This window comes from Poecile atricapillus, chromosome Z (assembly GCF_030490865.1).
Source record: "Poecile atricapillus isolate bPoeAtr1 chromosome Z, bPoeAtr1.hap1, whole genome shotgun sequence".
NCBI lineage: Eukaryota > Metazoa > Chordata > Aves > Passeriformes > Paridae > Poecile > Poecile atricapillus.
Window position 1 is genome coordinate 38077164 of NC_081289.1, and position 21992 is coordinate 38099155.

Here is a 21992-nt window from a genome sequence, read left to right on the forward strand (position 1 = left end):
ATGACAACAGTTTTGTCTGCAGTTAAAATTAACTAGCTCATTTGTTCATACCTTTATCTAAATACAGAACTTGCTCATCTTAAGAAAAATACAGGGTTTATTTGTATTTTCAGAAAGTTGTTCTGATCAAAACTATACAGAACACAATGACCAGCTGGTTCCTCTATGAGAAAATGAGGACCTCAAACACATTATTCTCATGGTATAATTGGAGAGTGGGGAGTGTGACCACGGATCTTAATGAGAAACCATATTTAAGTTCTTTCCAGCTCATGATGTCTGATGAGAAAGAAATGGATTTTGGCTACACTCCCCCTTTCTATGGGCTAAACTTTGAGATTAAAATGAATAAAGACAAACTGAGAAGACATACAGGATAATCTGGTTTTAGAAGGTATAAAAGCCTACTGCCAAAATAAATAGCAATCATGCCAAGATAGGATTTTTTATAGATGCATGCCAACTTTTCCATGGTTTATATTCACCTCACTTCCTCTAGAGTTCACCTTGCAGAAACATGAAAGAGTGTGGAATTACAAATCAAGGGAATGAAGGCTCATCAGTATTTTAAAACAAATGTTTATGCAGATAATATCTTTAAAACAATAAAAACATACTTTCTGATTCTTTACTAAAAGAATTTAAATAAATCTTTAGCAGTATGTGGTATTTGTATGTTCCAGTTGAGAAACATCTTAATTCCTTTAAACATCATATTATTTTTAAGTAAGAATTCTGAACTGACTTCTACTCACTCCATAACTGGGTAATACATTGAGTCAAGCTTTTGAACCAAACTCCAACTGAAGAAAAATCAAACAGGGTTTCAATGTGGCCCAGAGGCGGTTTTGGTCACAACAGCTACTTTAAATTGATGTTGTTATTGTTGTTGTTGTTGTTGTGTAGTTGTAATTATTTCTTGCATTTTTGTTTGTTTTAATTACTCTGACTTATGCAAATAAAACCCCACTGGTATTCAATAATTTTTAGTTTGCTGGTAGTGTCACAGTATGGATACACATGAACTTCTTGATATCCATCTGGCCCCCCAGGAACATTGTAGATGAAATGGATCATTATGTTACTCAGAAAATATGAAATGACATAGCTAAAAGATAGGTTTAAACGTGCTGAGTACTTACCCAGTTTTTCTTTTTCTTTTTTTTGGAATCAGCATCATTACCACTGCCAATACTTGAATGACTTGTAGCACTATTAATACTGGAAACACTTTCTGAAGAATGTTGCCGCCTTATACGTAAATCTAAAGAAAAGAAGTCACTGTGAAATCTGTTCAATATAATGGTAATTCTTATATTTATGTAGCATCTGCCTCCTCAAAGGCAATCTAAATGAACATAAATGGCATTGACGCTTGCAGTGGCTCAGATTCAAGCTATTGAAGCCTATGAGAAACCACATAGGGACCGAGGGGGATGCATAGAATTAGTCCAACACTTAGGGGCTCCTCCAAACTAGGCTGTTCTTGCCCTGAAGGCAATGACCTTTCACAGCAATCTATGCACGTGTATCCTCATAGCTGAGCACATGGATAACCTGACATATCAGTGCCACATGTTCTGTGAGTTGTGGGTACACTCGACTTGTAGCGGTCCTAATCAGTGTTCAGATGCGAACTTCTAAGATACTTTAATGGAAAGAAATAGGCAGCAGTTCATTAAAAATGAATATAACAAAATAACCAGGAAGTGGAGAATATTAAAAATGGTTGGTGAGGCTTCCAAGTTTCAATTTCTTAAAGGTCTCTGATAACTATATCTTAATCACTGGAAATTATTCTTGCAGAACATGCCCTCTAATACCAAGGGAAATTACTTTTTAGATTATTTTCTACTTCCTAGAAATTTGCTCTACTACACTCAAGTCATGCAGTGAAATGACCTTAAGGCAAACACCTAAATAATGACCTCTCTAATGGAAGATCAATAACACTCTCAAAAACGAATACCACAATTATTTTTTTTCATGTAATTCCTTTGCTGTTGCTTATCAGCAGGCTCTTCTGAAGTACATGTTTGTCATGCAATATCAACCTAACTGCAATGACAAATTAATTCAACATCTGGAATTTAAAACCTGCTTTCCTGTGCTGATTTAGCACCTCATGAAGGAGCTGAGCTGTTTTCAGTCCATCTCTTACCAACGAAAGCAGCAATTTACAAAGCTACAACTTTGACTGGATTCCCAAGCTATAACCATGTTATACTCTAAGACTTCAGATGAGTCTTGGGTGTGCTTTGTTAGACAATGGCAGGGACATGGTTAACTCTTGATCAATTCCTGGCCACCCAGCTCTAAGAAGATAAAGCTCCAGGAACTTTGGCAGACAGGAAACTTGTGCAAGGTTTCCAGCTCTCGAAATCCCACAAGTATTCTTACCATTCTCTTCAGAATGTGCTTTGCCTTGTGAGAGAGTTCCCAAACAACAGAAAAGCAGACTTAGCTTTTTCTTCCCTGGGGAGAAATTCCGCATTTATTTTAATAATGACAAACCCATACCTTTGTGGGTATGATCAGGGCCGTTCAAGGCTCCTTGAATAGCAGCTTGTGCAGCAGAATTCTGGGCTTTCAGCATTTCAATGGTTTCCCTTAGCTCTATAAGCTCAGATTCCTGTGGGAAGAGCAAAGGGAGATTAAAATAATGGCAAAAGAACAATGCTTGTCTAAGCTAACAGAACAAATTACAAGAAAAGAGCATTCAAATTAAAGATCGTGGGACTGCTTGAAAGAACATATGGACAACAATAAAAAAAAAATGCATACATTCTCTCCAAAGATATTTAAGTCAACTAACATATTCTATTTCATTTATTCTATATAAAGCAATCATACTATTTTTAAGAAGAAAACATTTTTAATTACGAGTAATCTAAAAAAGGTCTCAATCAACTATTCAATATATAATTAAGAAAAGTTCAATGACTTTATTGCAAAAAACAATGAAACTATTTGAAGTACATCCTTTAATATATGAGGCTACTGTTTAATGGATGAATTAGAAAGGTTTAATTTGTTAAATATTAATTTAATTATTAAACCCCTGTTTAATAGAAATTGTCCTGCAAGTTGAAGTAAAATTACTCCACTTGAGTGCAGGAAGCTCTGTGTTAGAATGCACAGCTGATTTTTATTTAAAAATATTTTTTTAAAAAAAGACTTTTTTCTTTTTTTTGTATTTATTCTATATTGCTTTTATAAGCAACAAGACTATCCTTGCTGTCTGTACTTATATAATCATATATATATTATATTATATATATTATTACTTATATAATTAGGGTTAAAGGAATTTAACCTCAACAACAGAGAAGAGAAGGAAAAGAATAGGTTCTAAATCTTTTGGGAAAGAAACTTGATGATATATTTCAATGTCACAGCTTAACCCCTCCTGGAAAGAAAACCTTCTGGCTGAATTATACTTTGTAAAATAGTTAAAAGTTTTTGTTTTAAGAAAATTCCATTGTGATTGTATTCTTTTTCTTTCCCCCCATAAGATGAAACAAAAGCAAAAATACAACTATTTTCTATCCAGTTCACAATGAATCTTGCCACATTTCATCTGTTGGTGCTCAACCAGACTCTGAAATGTTATTTTTGTGGACAATTACAGACTCCAGTGGTGACCAGCAGCTCACAGATAAACAGTTCCTTTCACAGTTTAGCTCAAGGAGGCCTTTCTGTTAATACGAAAAAATTCGTAAGGGTAGAAAGTAGCAGAACTACAATCCTGGAAGGTGCTAAGCAGCCTCTTAATCCTGAGCTTGGTAAAAGGACTCACATTAAATTTCTTTCGATCAGGTTTAGACGATTTTTTTCCCCCATTAGACAAAAAAGCACAGTGAAAACCCAAACTCTTTACTTCTGAATAGGATGCCTAACCTTGGTTAACTTTCTCAATGGAGCTATTTTTCTCTACTTAAATTTCTTTGTTTCCTGTAATTTTAATATTCTGGTGGTGCTGGCAGTCTGTAATGAAGCACTGCAGCAGCTTATGATAAGTTTTTGTTACTGGACCTTTCGGTATGGAGCAAACTTAAAGTCACACATATTTTAATAAAATTCTGGAAATTAAATATTTTACCTTCAAACTACTTTATGACACTATCTCTGTAAACCTGATGCTGCACAGTTTTTTCCAGATGCTTCCAGACATTCATGAAAATTTGATTGCAGCAACCATTAAAGAAAGATCTGTCTTATTGTCACAGATGTCCCTGCTTCCTTTCAGTTTTTTTTTAACAAAACTCTAATACAATTTTCTGGCTGTTTTCCACACGAAAGCGTCTGCTTTGATAAACCTACCTTTTGTTCAGCTGTCATTGTTAGACTTTGCAATCGGCCTGTCATATTTCCCAAGCTTTTTTCAAAAGCTGCTACTAGATGAGCCTGTGAAAAAAAGACAACATTTGTCATTATAACAGGGGAATTTTCCCAGATCTATTTGATTTTCAAAAGTATGTTTCTCCTGCAAACACATTTTCTCTAGCTCTTTAATATTAGTTAAACTCAGACTGAGCTAAGTTGGATAGATGAATCAGCCAAATGAACCCAGTGTTCCTCAGGCTTCTTTAGCCCACAATGAGATTAGCTCAGGTATCTCTGCCTGAAAATGAATTATGGATTTAATGCTATTGGCTTTAAGTTTACTGATATATTGGCCAAAAGTAGTCTGGTACCAAAGAGAAGTCCAGAAGCAATTGTTTTTAATTACTGGACACTTCAAAGCAGGAATTCAAGTACTTTATCTTGAAAAGCAAATTTTAACATCACAAAACACTTCAGAAAAATCCTGAGCCTCAAACAAAAAATATCACAGTTAGTCTTATAAAATGTCATTGCTTAGTGTACTAATATTATATTGATCGTATATGTCTGTCTGTGTGTAAAATATATTATGTAAAGTATAAATATAACATTTTAAATGGGTGCAAATATATATTTAAAATAAAATTTTGAAAACTGGAAGTCTTACTCCTCAGTATGAAAAACAATAAAGTGGAAACAGATCAAAAGATTTAAAAAAAAATAAACATTTCCTTGTTTTTTTTTAAACAATCAGTGTCTTACACTGTATGCAATCTAAATTTATACAAATTATACTTCATCAGATCTAACTGGCATTGGGCTTTGTTGGCAAAGAAGAGCAAGTGGTCACAGAAATTCCAACATGCTAAGCCAGCTTGTACAGCCAAGGGAAAGTAACGGTTTAATTTTTAAGAAAGTCCATATAATTCCATCCATTTCTCTCCCAACATCAAATAGTAAAAGCATAAGGAAATGTTTATTTTCTCATTCCCTTCTCAAAAGTGGTAATAGACAAAGTCTCCAAACATTGGCACTTGGAAATATAACTCAAACCCACCACATTTATATGCACAAATGGATTAGCTGAGCTTCCTCACTGAGGAAATGTAATTTTTATTATAGCAGTGCAGGCACACACTGGAAAATCTTGCAGTTGCAGATTTGCATGCTTTTACAAGCATAGTGGAAATTGTTTGAATGAATGTGCTTGTACTAGATCCGAGGTATAATAAAGAAAAGACATAGTCCAAAGAGGATTTTGTTCTGCATTTTAAGAGATGGAAAAGAGCTTCTTGCCACCTTGCTCTGTATATTACCCCTCAAATAGAAGAAGATTACCATATATATAGTAGTGGGCTACTTCTGCATCTCCACTTCAGAGCTGTCATAGTGATGAGTGACTTTTGAGTTTTGTAAATAATTTTGGATTGCTATAAATATTTATTTATCGAGGTGTCTTGAAAACCACTTCTTTTATTCTTATTAAACTTACTAAAAGTTTACTCCTTGTAAGCTACACTATTAGTATACTTATATATACTTAATTACTTATAGGTATAGAGGTCAGTCTACCTGCTTTCTCCATCTGCAGGAATATTTTAGGGATTTGGTAAAGGAGACATACACAAGGACTAACTCTAGATAAACATGAGACTAGATAAATATGCAATCTCTTAAAGATTAATTAGTAATTGCATATATTCTTATTTTAACATTTGTAACTTAGGCTACATTCTTGAAGTTATAATCTTTGATAAAATGAACCTGGAGAACTGTCAATCAATGCTACAGCCTTTGGTTGTTTGTACTATATTTCTCTGAGAAAAGAAAAGTAACTGGTTTTTAAACTTACGATTGACTTTTTTAATTAGCTACATGTTAAAAATATCCATAGTAATCTGTGCTGTTTTATTTACAAAGACAAAGACCACAAACCCAGAACACTATCAGAGACAAAATAGATGCGCTACTACAGAATTTTACCCAAATGTTTCTTCATTACTTTTGTTTAACGGGAATCTAATGGAGCTCACTTTTCCCTGCCTCATAAAAAATCTATTGGCTTGGCTGATAGCCCATGGTTCTGCTTCACTCTGAGAATTACACTGGAGACTGAGGGCTTGAAAGAGGAATAATTTGTTTAATTATGCATTGCTTTTGTCTTTTTCTAGCAATTAGACTGTAATAACCACAGTACTTTGGTACCAAACTATGCATACCTCTCCAAAGTATTTTCCTATTCCATAGCTACAACTTCATCCTGCATTGTACACAAATAGACAACAAAGAACTTATAGGAAAAATTACGCACTAAAAAGTGGAATTAAAAATGTCATCAAAGGTCATTAAAATTGTTTTTTTTCTGACAGCCTTTAGAGAAAGACAGCCGTGTCACAAGGATTCTTGCTAAAACTCAGCCAGTGACAGAGTACATTACCTTCTTGGAATATTATACCAAACTTTTTACATCATAAATGTAACAGGATCAGGATGATGCATTTTTCCTAACTCATTTCACATAAAGACTATTAGGTCTTGATTTGCTAATAAGAAAGAAATGTAATTCAAAGTCTCATTGACCAAAAACTATTCAAGAAGAAAACCTTTTAATTGCATTGTTCATTACTTTAAATGTTTTTTACAAGATGGCACTCTTCTACTGAAGTATTAATTTTACATTCAGAGTAATAAACTGTTCTGTCTTTCTCCATGGCAGCTAATATTCATTTATTCAGCTGTCTAGGGAACTCCTGATTGAAAACTTAAGCAGATTTTCCCTACAACAAAAAACAAAAGATGGAAATTTAGTTTGAAAAAGGCTAAATTATCAGTATACTTGTATGTGTGTTGAAGTATACATAAAACACATTTAACCATTTGAGCTCATGCTTTGCATTTAAAAATTTAAATGCAGAATAATTCATAAAACAATTAAAGCAAAGAGAAAGAAGTATCTGAGTCTTTAATAATGTTCATCAGAAATTAAAAAATTCTAATTAGAAACTTTTTTTACACTTAAAATTTTGGTAATTTATTTTGATTGGGTTGTTAATCCTCAATTTCTGAGGATGATTTAATTTAGCTAAAAGTTTCCATTCTTTCATTCTTATAATATAAATATAAGAATTCCTAAATATAAAAATAGGAAATGTTTCTTTGGGTGCTTTTAAGATACAGCCAGTCTCTCACACCTTAGAAATATCTGTGTTAGACTCAGTAGTTTCATTCATGGTGTACACACATCATTGCAGTACTTCAAAGAGTAGCCTGAGTATTACATGTGCTTTACACAATGCTCATTCTAAAGTAAAAATATATCTTTACAATTAAATGCAGTATTTGTACTTGAGAAAAGATATCCTGGAATTAGAGTTAAGTAACTGGGCATTACCTGAAGTATGCCTGCAGCAAAATATATCCATCATTAACATGACGTACATATTAGATACATAGATGTACAGCTCTTAACCTGTAGATGTCCTTCACACATTAATTAATTTTATGAAATGTGAAATGCCCATTGGAAATAGTCAAAGAGATGTATGCTTAGGGAAGGACTTCAGTGCTAAGATGACAGTTTTGATTTTAAATATTTCCTTAGTAAACTATCGCAGCCAGGAAAACCCCAAATACCTCAGGTCTCAGGTTTACAGCCTATCCCGAGCATGGCATTCACATACGAAACATCTGTCTTCAAACACACTCTGGGATTTGACCTGTGGCGTTCAGATTTATAAAACAAAGGTAAATAAATAAAGTTCCTCCCACCTGACAAGGCTGAATGAAAGGAGGTGTGAAAGGCCAGAAGAGATCGGGCTGATTGCAAGCAGCAAGGGTACATCTGGTGACCTTTTCTGTTTGCTGCCTGCTAGCATCTTGTTGCTTGGCTGTAGGATAGCGGTTCAGAGCTGGCCAAACAAGAGCATTAGCCAGCAAACCCCCTCTGCTTTCTACTGGCATCTTGGCTCTACTACCGTTTGCAAGCATGCACCCTTCAGCTTTATACAGTACAAAGCACTGATCAAAGTCCCTCTGAACAGGCTGGGTCAGGCTGCTCACTGGAATTTGAGCCCTTGTCAGTCACATACAGAGTCTGCTGGTTGGACATTTTCTGCACTGAAAACAAGCCCTTTCTGAATTAGTGTTGAGATTTACCCTTCAGCCACACTGAGACAGATGCCAGGGATAAAGCAAGAATCTCGGAGAAAATCTGTAAATTAAGCATCCAAATGACAACTGGACACAGCTTGAATTTAATCATATGCAGGCAAAACACTTTGGCACTTTGGGGTTAATCATTGAAATGAACTGCTGAAGTCAAGCATAGTACTTGAGTCCAGCCAACAAAGCCCGAACAACAAATGAAACCAATTAAGAAAATTTTCAGCAGAGTTTTCAGTAATGCCTGAGAAATGCTGTAACTTCCAATTGACACATTTTGGTATGAAATAATGTATCAAGCAAAGGCTTGATTAAATAGTTCAAATTTCATTCAACCTGCCAGTCTTTTAATGACTTATGTACTAATGTCACCAGTGGTCTCCTGCGGAGAAGCAAAGAAAGCTACAAATAGTGTTGAAATAAGCTGAATAAGATGCTCTTTTTTTCACTCATGTACAATACATTTGCTGAGTTCTACAAAGGGAAATGCTAACAACAAATTCACATCAGGATGAACTATGAGTGAACAAGATTTATGCCTATTAAGAGTTTCCTTCTCCAGACCACAGCAAGGCAAAAAGTGCTATTTTCAGACAGTGAAAGTATGGAAATTAGAAGGGGTTTAGGACTAACTGTGGACTAACACTAAGATGAATGCATTTGTAGCAAAAGCATCAGAAAGGACAGAGTGTTTTTCTGGTTAGCAAAGGCACCACAAAAGCTACTCTGTTCATACAGTTCTCAGTCTGCCGGAGACGGATGTATTGTCAGAGAAAACAGGCAGTGATCAAACTTTTCTGTATTAATGTTCATTCAAGTTTTAGCCTTATTGATGTGCAAACGTGACTCAAAATGAGTAGTATTATCCATGTAGAGATTTGATTTCTTCTCTGAGAATAAATTCCAGATTTTGTGATTAGGAATATTTCTCCTTTAAAAGGCAGTGACTGGTGAAATAGGTCTCTTAGAATACAAAATAAATGGTAAACGGATAAATGCAAGAAATGCATTGCTAGGGCAGCACAAGTTCATGAAATTTAGAAACTCATCTAGGTTTTCCATAAGTTTGCCAAGTTAAATGAATTGTTTGTTAATAACTCACAATTTTTATGAAAAGTACTTAATAACTGGCATTTAAACATAAATTCTGTAAGTAGACTAAATTTCAGTGGTTCTATCACAATTAAATAGTTGACTATACACTTTGCTTGCAAGATGGATTTTATTTCTGATGTTTTAAAGATACTTTTACACTAGAATTTCTTCATATGAAGTGCTTGAAGGACTGGCAGAAGGAGTGTTAAAACATTTAAGCAGTCTCTTTTGATTGTTTGGATTCATGTGGAAGTGTTGTTTTAATGCTTTACGACTTCTGTACCAGAAACAGCAGAGAATGAACTCAGGACGAGGTTTATTGTGAAATACTTTTCAATTTTTTGGTTTTGTAAAGTATGTATCTCATGAGAACATCCTGCCAAAAATATTTACTCCTAATATCCAGAAATACCTACTTTCCTTTTAAGATGGTTTTCATTTAGAATATAATTTTGTTCATGCCTGGAGATTTTGAAGTGTTTAAGTTTCATGCTCCTGAAATATTTAATTTTGAAGGAATTTCTACATGTTAGGGATTTGGCAAGAGGAAGGATTTCTCTTGTATCATTTAAAAAATGTATGTGCAAAATGGATCAGCCCTAGGGTTGCCTATAGGTCTAGAGTTTAAAGAATATCTCCATGGAGATGGATTAGAATGTGTGTAACAGTCAAAAGAACATTACTGAATTAGCCAAATGGCGTACTTCTGGATAGGTAAAATCAGATGTCTATGCATGTATTTTCAGATATCCTATTGAAAACACTGCCCTTACAGTTAGATCAGTAGAAAAGCATTCTTGCTAGTTGTTCAGAAGCCTAGAGGCAGTATATAGGAACAGATTCTCAACAATCCAATCTGATTTATACAGATCAACCCAAATTTATTTCTTACCCCTGCAGCTGATTTAGTTTGAGTGAAAAGCAAGCCAAAATACCCATTTTGAATGTGACTCAGTTTCTTCACATTATGGATCAAATCTGATTATAACTTGGAGCTGGCATTGATAATTTGTCTAGAGAAAGTAATGTTATTTGAAACCATCCTGTATGGTGTTTATTTAATAGAAAGACATATTGGCCAGAGGTACAGTGAAGGACTTCCAAATAAGACTGAGGAGAGATCGGACACAGTTTGTCCAAACAAACAAAACAATGTCTTTATTTGCTCAGCTGCAGAGAATGCTCTGACATCCTCACCTTATTGCACTTGTTGCTGTATTATAGACTAGAGCATTTCTGGGTTGACTGAAAAGTGATGGAGTCTGAGTAATCTTTCAACTTTCCCTTTCAACATAGCAATTAGAAAAAATACACTTGTATTTTCTGTTTTGAGCCAGTGGAAGGAGAGAAGGGAAAACAGTTTTTCTGCCTGCAGAGTAAAGAGAGGAGTAGTACCAGGGGCCTGAGAGATCACCTGGAACAGGCACTGAGCACAAGCCCACCATAGGCAAACAATTTAATTTTACTGATATGACACCTCTATTTAGAATCATGAAAAGGTTTGAGTTGGGAGGGACCTTTAATGATCACCTAGTCCAACTTCTGACTGTGGGCAGATACATCTTTCACTAAATCAGGGGCTTGCTGGAATCAAGGTAACTCCACTGGAAAAAGCCAGGGCACTCAGAGTGGGTATGGGCATGTCTGTGATTGTGCTGTGTCACAAGCCCAGCCAGGGATCACCTCCCTGTGCTCCCCACTCCCATGCAGAGCTGCTGCACCTCTGCATTTGTGGTGGAAAGTGCCCTGCAGAGAACAATAGACTCACTAGCAAACACACCTACCCAAAGCATGCATATTTAGCTCTTCTGACCTCTCAGTGTGGGTTTTAACTTGTTGCTCTCAGGATAGCTGAATGAAGAACTGCCCAAATTGGTAAAGATGAAGGTCAGTGTCTACAACATATGAGTGAAGGAACCCCACACCCAATGTAGATATGCTGGCTATTCTAGCTATACATTCTCAAATGAATAACCCAACCTGGAATCCAGATTTTGAATTTACAAACATCACAATGTCCCAAATCATCTGATTCACTAGCTCATTTTCAGTACTCAGAAGGTCTGGCAACCTACACTGCTACAGATGAACAAATACTCACAGGTGCTCTGCAGCCACCTGAACAGAGAATAAAGTGCTAAGCATAGCTCTTCCACATTTTCCTGTGTGGAAGTCACACGTGAACATGCAGTTTTCACAGAGCTAGAGATTATTTTCTCACAACATGAAATAATTTCTTTAAAATCAGCAGTATTTATAAATCTAAATATTCAGGACACCTACACGTCAAAGAAAGGCACGGTACTGGCTGCCTGACATATCAGGAAACTGCTTTCTTGAACTGTGAAATTATATTCTTCTAACTGCATCTCAGATTTCACTCACAATAGTATTGATAATTATAGTCTGAACTGCATTTAAAAATCACAATGCTAGATTGTTCAGTAACTTCACCTGAAACCACAGCAACCAGACAGGATCGTAGCTTGCATTATGTATCTGGAGTTATTTTCAGATAACATGTTTCATAACTCATATTACCAATATATGTCAATTGGAAGGAACACCAGGAAGCTCTCTGTGAAAGAGCCCGGTTTTAATTAGTTATAAATCAGCATTGTTTTTGTAGCATATAGATTCTGTATAACTTGTACACTGTGTTTCCCTTCACACCTGACTGCATTTTGCAGGGTTTGTGAAATGAAACTCTAATGAATTCTATTAGAATATGCAAATTATGCCTTTTTTTGGTTGTGTCTCCTTACTTTAGGCTTTTCTTAAAAATGATTCTAAGAAAAGGATGAAACTGAACAGGATAGGACTGTCACATTCAAAGTGTGGAAACTCTCCATTTCTACTGCCTACTTTCCATAGCCACAAGATTACTTCTACTTGAGGCTGGGGCAATACAGAAAGGTAATGAAGTCATTAACCTGAAAAAACCCCAAATAAATAAACAGCAAAGTCTCCAAGATTATGTGTTGAGTAAGAGCTATTGATAACATATTCGCTGATACTACTTATCATCACATGCAAAAATACTTACATTTGCTGAAAGTTGAGAAGTAAGGGTAGCAACTTTCTCTTGTGATGCAACCAACTCCCTCCGTAGTTTCTGAATTTGCTAGAGAAAAAACAGACTGCTGTCAGCATTTAATCAATTTTTTTTGTTGTGGTTATTTTTTATGTTTTCTTGAGAGACCACCAATAGGTTTACAATGTCTTAGCTTCAGATTTTAATCTTAGAACTATCCAGAAATACAAATTATTAGAAGTTGTCTCTTAGTGTTGCTCCAATTGTTTTACACACTTAACTGGTGTATGAGCCAGGATTCCAGTTAAGGGAGCACATATGGGAAAATGCTTAATCACTTTGTATGTGATACCCTCTGTTTGTAAGGGAAATGTCATGGGTTTTTTACCAAATCCCGAAAGTTCCAAACATAGGCTTAGTGCAATCAAGGAGAGCCGCCCTGGATGTGGCCTGGGGTTTTGAAACATGAGAGCATTTGGGTGAGGTTCACTGTGCCCGACTGTAGACATGATGCAACAACACATGTTGAACGTCTGCATAAGGCTAAGATAACGTGAGATATGTACTCCCACACTGCCTGGCATGAAGAAGGCTTTGATGGCTACCTCAGATACAGATTTTTTTTCTTTAAGGATGTTTAAAATTAGGTGAGATAAAATAGTATTTATTTGTTTTTTCTATAACATATGCTTCCTACTGTCCCTGAAATTAAAACATGCAACCTCTTTAAACCTTAAATAGTATTCAGAAACGTGCTTGCCAATTTAAAAAAAATAAATGTAGCTTTAAATGTGCTTGTTGACATGAAAATAAACTCAAGACTCCTTTATCCTTTAATGAAAAGCAGAATTCTTAAGAAAAATATCTGTTTCCCTTTCAGCTGGGGTAGATACTAAGCATGAAGCTTGCACATCATTTTAAGCTCATTTAACCCTATTTGAGATCTTACAGGGACTTCTGGGCATTGTATTGAAATCAAGCACAGCATGGAGTGCCACTTTGAAGAGCCTTTCATATTCAGACATAAATTATTCCAGACTAGAGAAGCGAAATGGGTAAAACCACCCTAGGAAGGGGAACATTTACAGTTACTAGTAAAGACCACTGCAGTACTTTAGTTTTATGACTCCCATAAAAACCAACAAGGAATATGGCACAAGCAACATGAACATTTTCCTGTACTTCTATAATACAAAAATAGCTCAGTCATTTACACTAGCTCACTGCAACAGGGGCAGATTGTTAAGCTGCTCTCCATCCTGGACTGGCCCTTTTATTGTTCCAATTTTTCTCTTTGGTTTTTAAATGCAATTACTTGACATTCCAGCTTAAGCTTTCATCATGCTTTTGCAAATTCACAAAGGTAGGTCTCATGAAGTGCTGTTCAGCTGTAAGACCATCTCAAGCAGATCCAGATACTGAGAAAACATAATGTAGAAACACACATTTTCATCTCTATATACAGCCCTAGATAAAAGGCAATAAAACGAGGAATTGTAATTTGCACTACTGAGCTATGGCATGCCTCCTCAGCTCCTTTGTTTTAACTTTAAGAGATGTAAGCTTAGACAAAATTATATTGAAATAGATTGCAGCAAGGAAGGAAGGCTACGTTTATTTGTTCAATTTCCTCAAAATATCTTTTTGTTGACTTTGATTAGAATAGTAAAAATAGGAGCAGCATAAATGCAGGAGTTGGAAGGCACGTAGCTCTGTGAAGTGGAAATGCACCCCTTGGTGCTGTATTTTATTGCTGCTACTCTTTGGTGCCCTTTTAATACAACCAGGACTTCATTTTGAAAAAGGCTGTAATTGTATCCAGCTGCTGACCCAGGTTTGTCACCCACTCTTACACACTGTAAGGAGAACAAAGCTTTTTTCCATGTCAAATTTGATTTATATCTAAAATCAATCTGCATTGCTCTGAAATCCATCGAAGTGGTCAGTTTCAGAAATTTAATATAATGCAAAATGTAAGGGAGAGAAGTTCAAAGCGATCATCTGAAGTATTTTTCCTCCTGAAAGGCAGCACCTTACCTTGAATTGCACAATCCTTTAGATCCTGCACTGAGTGGTATTAAGTCTGAAATCAGACCTATCGCAACTCCTCCACTCAACGCCCAGCTCTCACTGATTCTTTTCATCTTTTTAGAATGACAGACAGGAGGCTTTTTTTCAGCACAATGCTAAGAAAACACCTTCTAGTGCACTAAAAGCTGCACCAGGTTTTCACCAATACTTCTTATAATGTGATGCAAAGACACAGGGTGCATTTTCCCGGCCAACTATGCAGTTTAGCCAAAGCAGGTAAACAATAAACTATAAAATGTATAATGTAAAAGGCATAATTGTCTTACTGTAATGCAAGGCAATACAGAAGTATAAAATTGAAGGAAAGTTCTTACCTCTGAATGTGCCTTTTCTTCTGCCTGGAAGAAAACAAAGAGGAAATGGCTTAGAATCAGCGTGCAACATAACTGTGGTAATAGAGCAAAAAAGCCAGCTACAGTGAAGTGAAATGAATAGCTTCATGTATCCATTACATTTAAGGAAGGTATCCAGTAAAAAAAATAAATGGAACTCTTTTCAACTTGCTTGGCAGGGCTCCACCTGAAACCCCAAAGAGATTGCCAACGCACTGACAAAATTAAATGGTGGAGAAAAGGGCAGCAAGACCAGAACTTCAGAAATTGCAGCTACATTTCTAAGATACAAACAAAAATTTACTATGATCTCACTGCATGGACCTTAGTCTGACACAACAAACTTTTATGCTGCAATGACTATTAGGGCTCCTGGATTTATATTTGTCTTACTGCATACCAAGAAATGTTCCTAATATGATAATAAGTAAACCCTGATAAGAGAAGTTGACAGCATACCTGTAAAACATATATTGAGGAAGGTGAGGGGAACTTGAATTTTAATGTAATTTCTTCCATACAGAATAGTGACCAAAATATTAAAGGCTATCAAGGCATGTTAAAGTTTTCAATTAAACTCGCTAATATTATTTTAAAGTTAAGCATTTTCCATATTACAATGTATGGTGTTATATATTGGAGCTTTTTACAACCTTTTTCAACAAGCTAAGAAACGAAACTACTGTAAGGCAAACCCTTGAAAGTCATTCAGTTTCTAAGCATTGGATTAGCCCTATTCAGGAGACATTTGGTGGACAGATAAATCTTGCTTCAGTGGGATTCTAATGGAAAAGAATGGCATGCCATGAGAAAGGAAACCTTTCATAACATAAAATAGGAATCAGTTAATGTACTGGAAATCAATCTACCCCATGGTCTGAAGTGGCCCACATTCAGAAAAGCAGTCTACATTATGTAGAGGAAAAGTAAGCAGTAAAAGGAAAATGTAGGTAGAGGAATGATCTATAAATAACACTAGAAACACTGAGAAAACCCACAGTAAGGGTTCTTCAGGATATTCTCTGGCATTGGACTGTCTTATTCTGTGTTATTACAAATTAGTGTAGCTGACTTTGAGCCTGTATTAGGCATTCATTTCGGGCTCTTAGGATTTTAATGATTTATAATAGAAATGTTTCTTTTGCTTTACCTTTCATAAGGGGAGAAAACTCCTGGAAAACGACTCTTTCCATATATGCTTTTCTGTTAGCAGTCATTAAACAGACTGATGCTACAATATTTACCTTGGCAATACTTAGAAATGCTATTTGCTGAAACTACTGTAATATCTGACACAACACTATGTGATGGATGATTTAGTACAATGAGGTATTTTTTTGAGCACTGATGTGACACACATGCTGTAACACCCTAACTTTCTAATCTATGTTTGTGAACAGGAGATCTGCCCACAGAAAAAAAGATGATATTCTATTTCCATTATTGTTACATCAAATATATAGTGCATGGAGAGTCACAAAGGGACTGAGGTGACAGTGTCCCCTTATGATTTCTTCTGTGGCAACAAAAGCAAAAAATTAGGTTTGCTGATCTTTTCCTAAAACCGCCATGTGGGGACATGGCTCTTGTCCTTGGACCACCAAACCTGCTGATGCAGGGACTGCTACATGTTGTTACCGGACAACACCCTCAATGCACAAGTGTTACCTCTTCCTGAGTTCAGAGAGGTGGCTTCCGCAAGTCACATTTTGTGGGCAGTGAAGGAAGTTAATGAATGAGAAAGGCCAAGATTTTGGACACACTATCAGCTTTAAAAATAGAATCTGACAACCAAATATATCTGAGCAGTTTTTACTTAAGTTCATGCTCACACCATTGTAACCCATGATTCAGCATTGTTCCAATACGCTCTAAAAGGAAAAAATAAAAATTATTTTTCTCAATCTACTTCTCCATCATATGCATGCATCCCATCCTTGAAAGGATTATTTTTTTTTTTTTCGAGGTCTTAGAATATTAAGGTACAAATGACATGTCCTTACACAACTCCTCTGAGCATGGCTTGGCACAATCAGTGAAGCCTAGGGACTCAAAGTGTAGCTAATGCTGAGAGCCAGTGCGAGAAATTGGCAATTAACTAAATATGTGAATATTTAAGTGTTTCACCTACTGAGCAGGAGGAGATTGAAACAGGAGACAACCTATCATAATTTTTTCAATTACTCACAGGGCTAAATGTATTCACTGCCAAAACTGAATCAGTTTACTACATCCTTTACATTCACAGCTTTTCTGTGAAACAAAATGGGTATCTCTGTACATGCATATCTCCACAAGCTAGATTTCCACTCTGTGCAAATTAAGTCCTGAAAAACCCAAATGCAAGTAAAGAAGAAAGCCAATATATACAGAAAATAGTAGTGAATGCAGAACTTCTGTGTCATTGGACTTATTCAATGGCAGAAAATAATGAAATGTCTCCTCTGAATCTCATATTCTGATTCTCAAAGAAACAATCTTCAGAGAGCAACTTGAAGATTTTCAACTATCCTCTGGTAATTATACATGAAGGTCTTGATCTTCATTTAGTACTTCGAGTTTCTCCAGTGATTAGGTCACAGAAAACACTAGCACTTAGGCTTAAGACAATGCTTGAGAAATCTGATAAATTTAATTGAGATAACCCTGTGAAGCTATCCCATCGCTCTCTTCACTCAGCTGATGTGACACAATGTGAAACCTTTCATGTTTCTATACTCCACTTGTGCATCATCTTTTGATTAATTGCTGAGAAGTTTAAACTATTTTCCCAGAAGGCTCAAGCAGCAGAAATTCAGATCAAAAATCTTTGCTAAAAGTCAATCCTTGTAATTTTTTGCATACCAGTTTCTTTCTGGCTGCTTTCAGATTTTTCTGCAGCTTCTAACGTCTTGCCTACATAATCCATTACTCAAGAAGTAGGGCTCAGCTGCAGTGTAAATCCACAGTTTGAAGATATTTATAGTATGAAACTGTAAACAGTTTGAAGTTTATTTTGTAGCAAAAATACCATTCTTTACTATCATGGGGTTTAGTTAATATTTCCAAGATACTCTGTTCAAAGATAACAGGTTACATAAATAGTAAGTATTAGTAAATTCCTTCTACATTACACAACACCAGAGCACAGATATTACAGATTTATTCACTTACTGGGTGCTGAAAGCATCCTGTGTCACTTTATAACTTGATTTTTTGCATCTATCAGTTTCATAACATTCTTCTAAAATTTGACATCAAAGCCTGAATTATAACTTCTGACACACCTTCCCAAGCAAACTGATTGCAGTGTCTCACAGACAAGGAATAGCTCCAAATATTTTCTCAACCACCAAAACATGAATGAGAAGCTTAGCTCTGAATGTTAGTTGTGCCTCACATGAAGCCAGCCTGTATAAATATTCTACTCCTCCCAACTTCACCTCCCCTCTCCCGCTTCCAGATATTTCAGGACTGGTCTGGACTGGAATGACTCGCAACTTGCAGTTTAAGGCAAGTGTACTTGATGTTTGAGATATGATCTTGTATGAACCTTTTTATGATTAAACAGAACTAGGAGAGGCACCATCGTGCACAGATGCAACATACTTTTGAAGCTAACATGAGTTTAGCACTAAGACAGAGCTACCATGTGCTACAAAGGCATCAAACTGCATGAGCTTGGTATTCCTAGGCAACAGCTGGAGCTGGCTCTGGGTAGAGGAGTCCATCTCTGGAATGCCAGCTGACACTATTCAACACCTGGACACATGGAGGGGACACGCACTATTCATGTATGCATGGGATAAAAGCAGGTAAGTGGGTTGTCCTCCTGTGAAACAGGGCTACTGCAACACGTAATTGTAGTTGTGAGGAGGCTGCAAAGCAACAGCTCTGTATCAGCAAGAGAATGCCCAAACATGTTCAACTGCTCCCCTAAGGATGATTTCTTGTCATAGAACAACCAAAACAATAAATGATGCAAAATATATAAAAAAACACCTGTAAAATAAAAAAAACCCAACTAAACCAACAATAAAATAGAGGGAAAAAAATCAAACCCAGAACAACTTCTGGAGATAGAAACAGATATTACTCAACCTAATTAATCTAACAAAGATTATAATTTTAGAAAGTTATTCTTCTCTTTGTAAATAACATCTAAATGCTGTCACTTACAAGAAATATCAGTAGACAGTTAAACTCCAAATTACATCTCCCTTACCCTAAGGCAATCTTGTAGTTTTTAAGAAGTTCAACTCAAACAGTGCCAGGATATAAATAATTTTCTAAGTTGTACACTAGCTGAAAGTAAGCAAAATGACTCAAAATGGTCAACTGCAATAGCATAACGACCCCCATAAAAGAGACACTCTTAGATTTCCACCTATTTTTTAGCTTTCAAAATGCATACTGGATGATTTTAAACATTTATAAGCAATTCACATAAAGAGATGAAAAGAATGTTTTCTAAAATAGTATGCAGTAGTACAAAGCTGAAAATAAGTATTCCTACTTTACTGCAGTAAAATTTTAATTCTTCTAGGTCTCAAAGTATTGAAATTTTCATGAACAATGAACAAGAACAGACGCAGGCAAAACTTTTTTCTAAAATATCAATACTCACCGTAGAGTAGAGAGAGGATGTGCTGGAGACAAGTGATAATGAGGACCCATGTACTTTAAGAAAAGAAAAATAACATGTAATATTGATAAAAACATAAAACTTCCCCCATGTAGCTCAATAAGTAAAGAAATTTTTAAAATGAAAACCAATTTTCCACAAAGAGCTATTATGAGCTATCAGCATAGAATAGCTATTAATAGATTTCCCTGCATTTAGAAAGACAGTCCTGTGCAGAAAAATCATTTTCCTGTATATGGGGCAGGTGAGTGAACCAACAAAATTTTTTATTATTACCAGAAAACCAAGCATCACTTTTGTTGCTTTGACAAGAAATCACTTGATAAATACACTCTTCAGAGAAACCAGAAATTGAGCTGTTTATACAGCTATAACCTACCTGTCCTGTAGCTGTCCTAAGCTGAGGAAATGATTTTAGTAAGAGACTATGCTTTGGAAACCAGTTCATAGTCCATGGGGCGAGCTCCCAAGCTTCCCTCAGCAATGCTGACCTGCATAGTTATTGTCCATGGGAAGTGGTAACTGTGAGAGGTAGTGCCATATTTCCCCTGATCCTCAGTGGAGTCAGCCTCAAGAGCATTGGCTGAATGTCTTTCATTGGCTGCACTTTAAGAAATGGGGCTCCTGGTCTACCTGGAAATGGCAAATGAAGACTAAAACTGTAAAAAAAATTGCCCCTTTCTGATGACTCTCCTGTGGAAGGCTATACCCAAAGATAATTTCAAAGAAGACAACTTATTTAATTTCCTCTTTTTATTTTTGTTTCACAAGAAAGTTTTTTGATATTCATAATTTGCCAGGGTTTGATAAAAAAAATATTTTGCTTTAATAGCTACCAGTATGCAAAAAAAAGACACTACAAGAATACTTGGATTAGCCAAATGGACTTTGAATTTGGCTTTGTATTTATAGAAATGTGGTACACTCACCATTGAAATGGAGTGGCTTCCAAAGTATGTTTGGTTTTCAGTCTCTGGTTTAAATGTTTCAGCTAAACTGCCATCTGCATTCATACCCAGTGGCTCTATGCATTACCTCACTTGTTTCACTTTAACCTTCCTCAGAGCTCTTATCTTAAAATACATTTGACCTTCTAACAGCATCATTTCGTGGTAATCTCTAATGACTGTAAACTGCTGAAAACTGTTTATTACTGCTGCATTGACTTTCATTTACTCAGGTTGATCACGGTTATCTACTCCAGCTGGATATGAAACATAACCAATGAAAAAGCTTTCATCAAACCCACTGGTGACCCATTACTGAAATTCTACATTTAACACCTCTTTTTCTATGCATAAATTGCTTTGTTTTCTCTATTACTCTTCCAGTGTTTCTTTTGATAATTCTGTTACTCAGCAAAGGGTCTGTAGTCAGCTCTGTCCGTGAATTATGTGATATTCTTCTGTGCAGTCAGCCATCCTCTCTGTGCTGACAACTCACAGCTTGAGTTGTCCTGCACCCTACTGCTAGTATTACATACCCAGATGTCTGCCTCATATAACATCTAAAATACAGTAAAAGGAATCAAAAAATAGAAGTATTATTTGTCTGTTGTTTTATCTAGGTCTTTTTTCTCTCAGTTTATCTCATAACTATGACCTTTGGGGTTAAGGCAAGACTTTTTTTATTTGCCTATTACAAAGATAATTTACATTTTCATCACTGAGCAGTAAACAAGATGAATGTTACAGAATTAATCCCATGAAGTTGTCTTTTTTTGTTTAATTAAAGGGTGTAAGGACTTTGCACTCTGCAAATAAATCAGATTTCTGCAATTCTGCAAATAATCAGATTTACCAGAAATGCTAGTCAGAAGAAAATGCTACAGTGCATTTAATTAGGAGCAGTCAGGTTCTCTGTGGATGAAAGAGAGTAAAACCCAAAACCAAACCAAAAAATATTCACCAAGTTCCAGATGTTGCAGATAGCATTAAAAAAAGCAGACAGTAATAATCTGCATAAAGTAGGGAAGTCAGTTTAAATTACAGAACTTATATACAGAAATTCACATGGTATTTGCTGTAGGAGGCTATAGGAAAGTGGGGAGACTCAATGACTACAAAAGAAAGGAGATGCTAAGTAGCACTGGTGTTTGGGGAAAAAAATAAGCACAAAAGTAGGACTAGGAAAGCAGAGAAACACAGTAGTCAAGCTATGTTCAGACATTTTGGATTTAGAGGAAAAAAGAATAATTTTCCAAGAATGGCTTCCTTTTCTTCAAAATTTCTGATAAAAGATTTGTACATACATGAGATACATACAGCATTGCATATTACTGGCTGAAAGGAATACATTCCATGTTTTAGGACAAGGAAGGCTTTTGAGT

At 35.8% G+C, this 21992-nt stretch overlaps 1 protein-coding gene across 3 annotated transcripts in view; it reads right to left on the reverse strand.

Annotated features, from left to right (window-relative positions):
• Positions 1-21992, reverse strand: part of LOC131573556 (neuron navigator 3-like) — a 250860-nt gene that overhangs the window by 24501 nt on the left and 204367 nt on the right. For all 3 annotated transcript variants that reach the window (XM_058827624.1, XM_058827623.1, XM_058827622.1), the window contains exons 20-26: positions 19646-19698; positions 15022-15045; positions 12629-12706; positions 4324-4407; positions 2521-2632; positions 1143-1264; positions 486-506 (exon numbers count right to left, since the gene is read on the reverse strand). In XM_058827624.1, coding sequence (XP_058683607.1) covers positions 486-506; positions 1143-1264; positions 2521-2632; positions 4324-4407; positions 12629-12706; positions 15022-15045; positions 19646-19698 — 494 coding nt within the window. The remainder of the gene's footprint in view (positions 1-485; positions 507-1142; positions 1265-2520; positions 2633-4323; positions 4408-12628; positions 12707-15021; positions 15046-19645; positions 19699-21992) is intronic.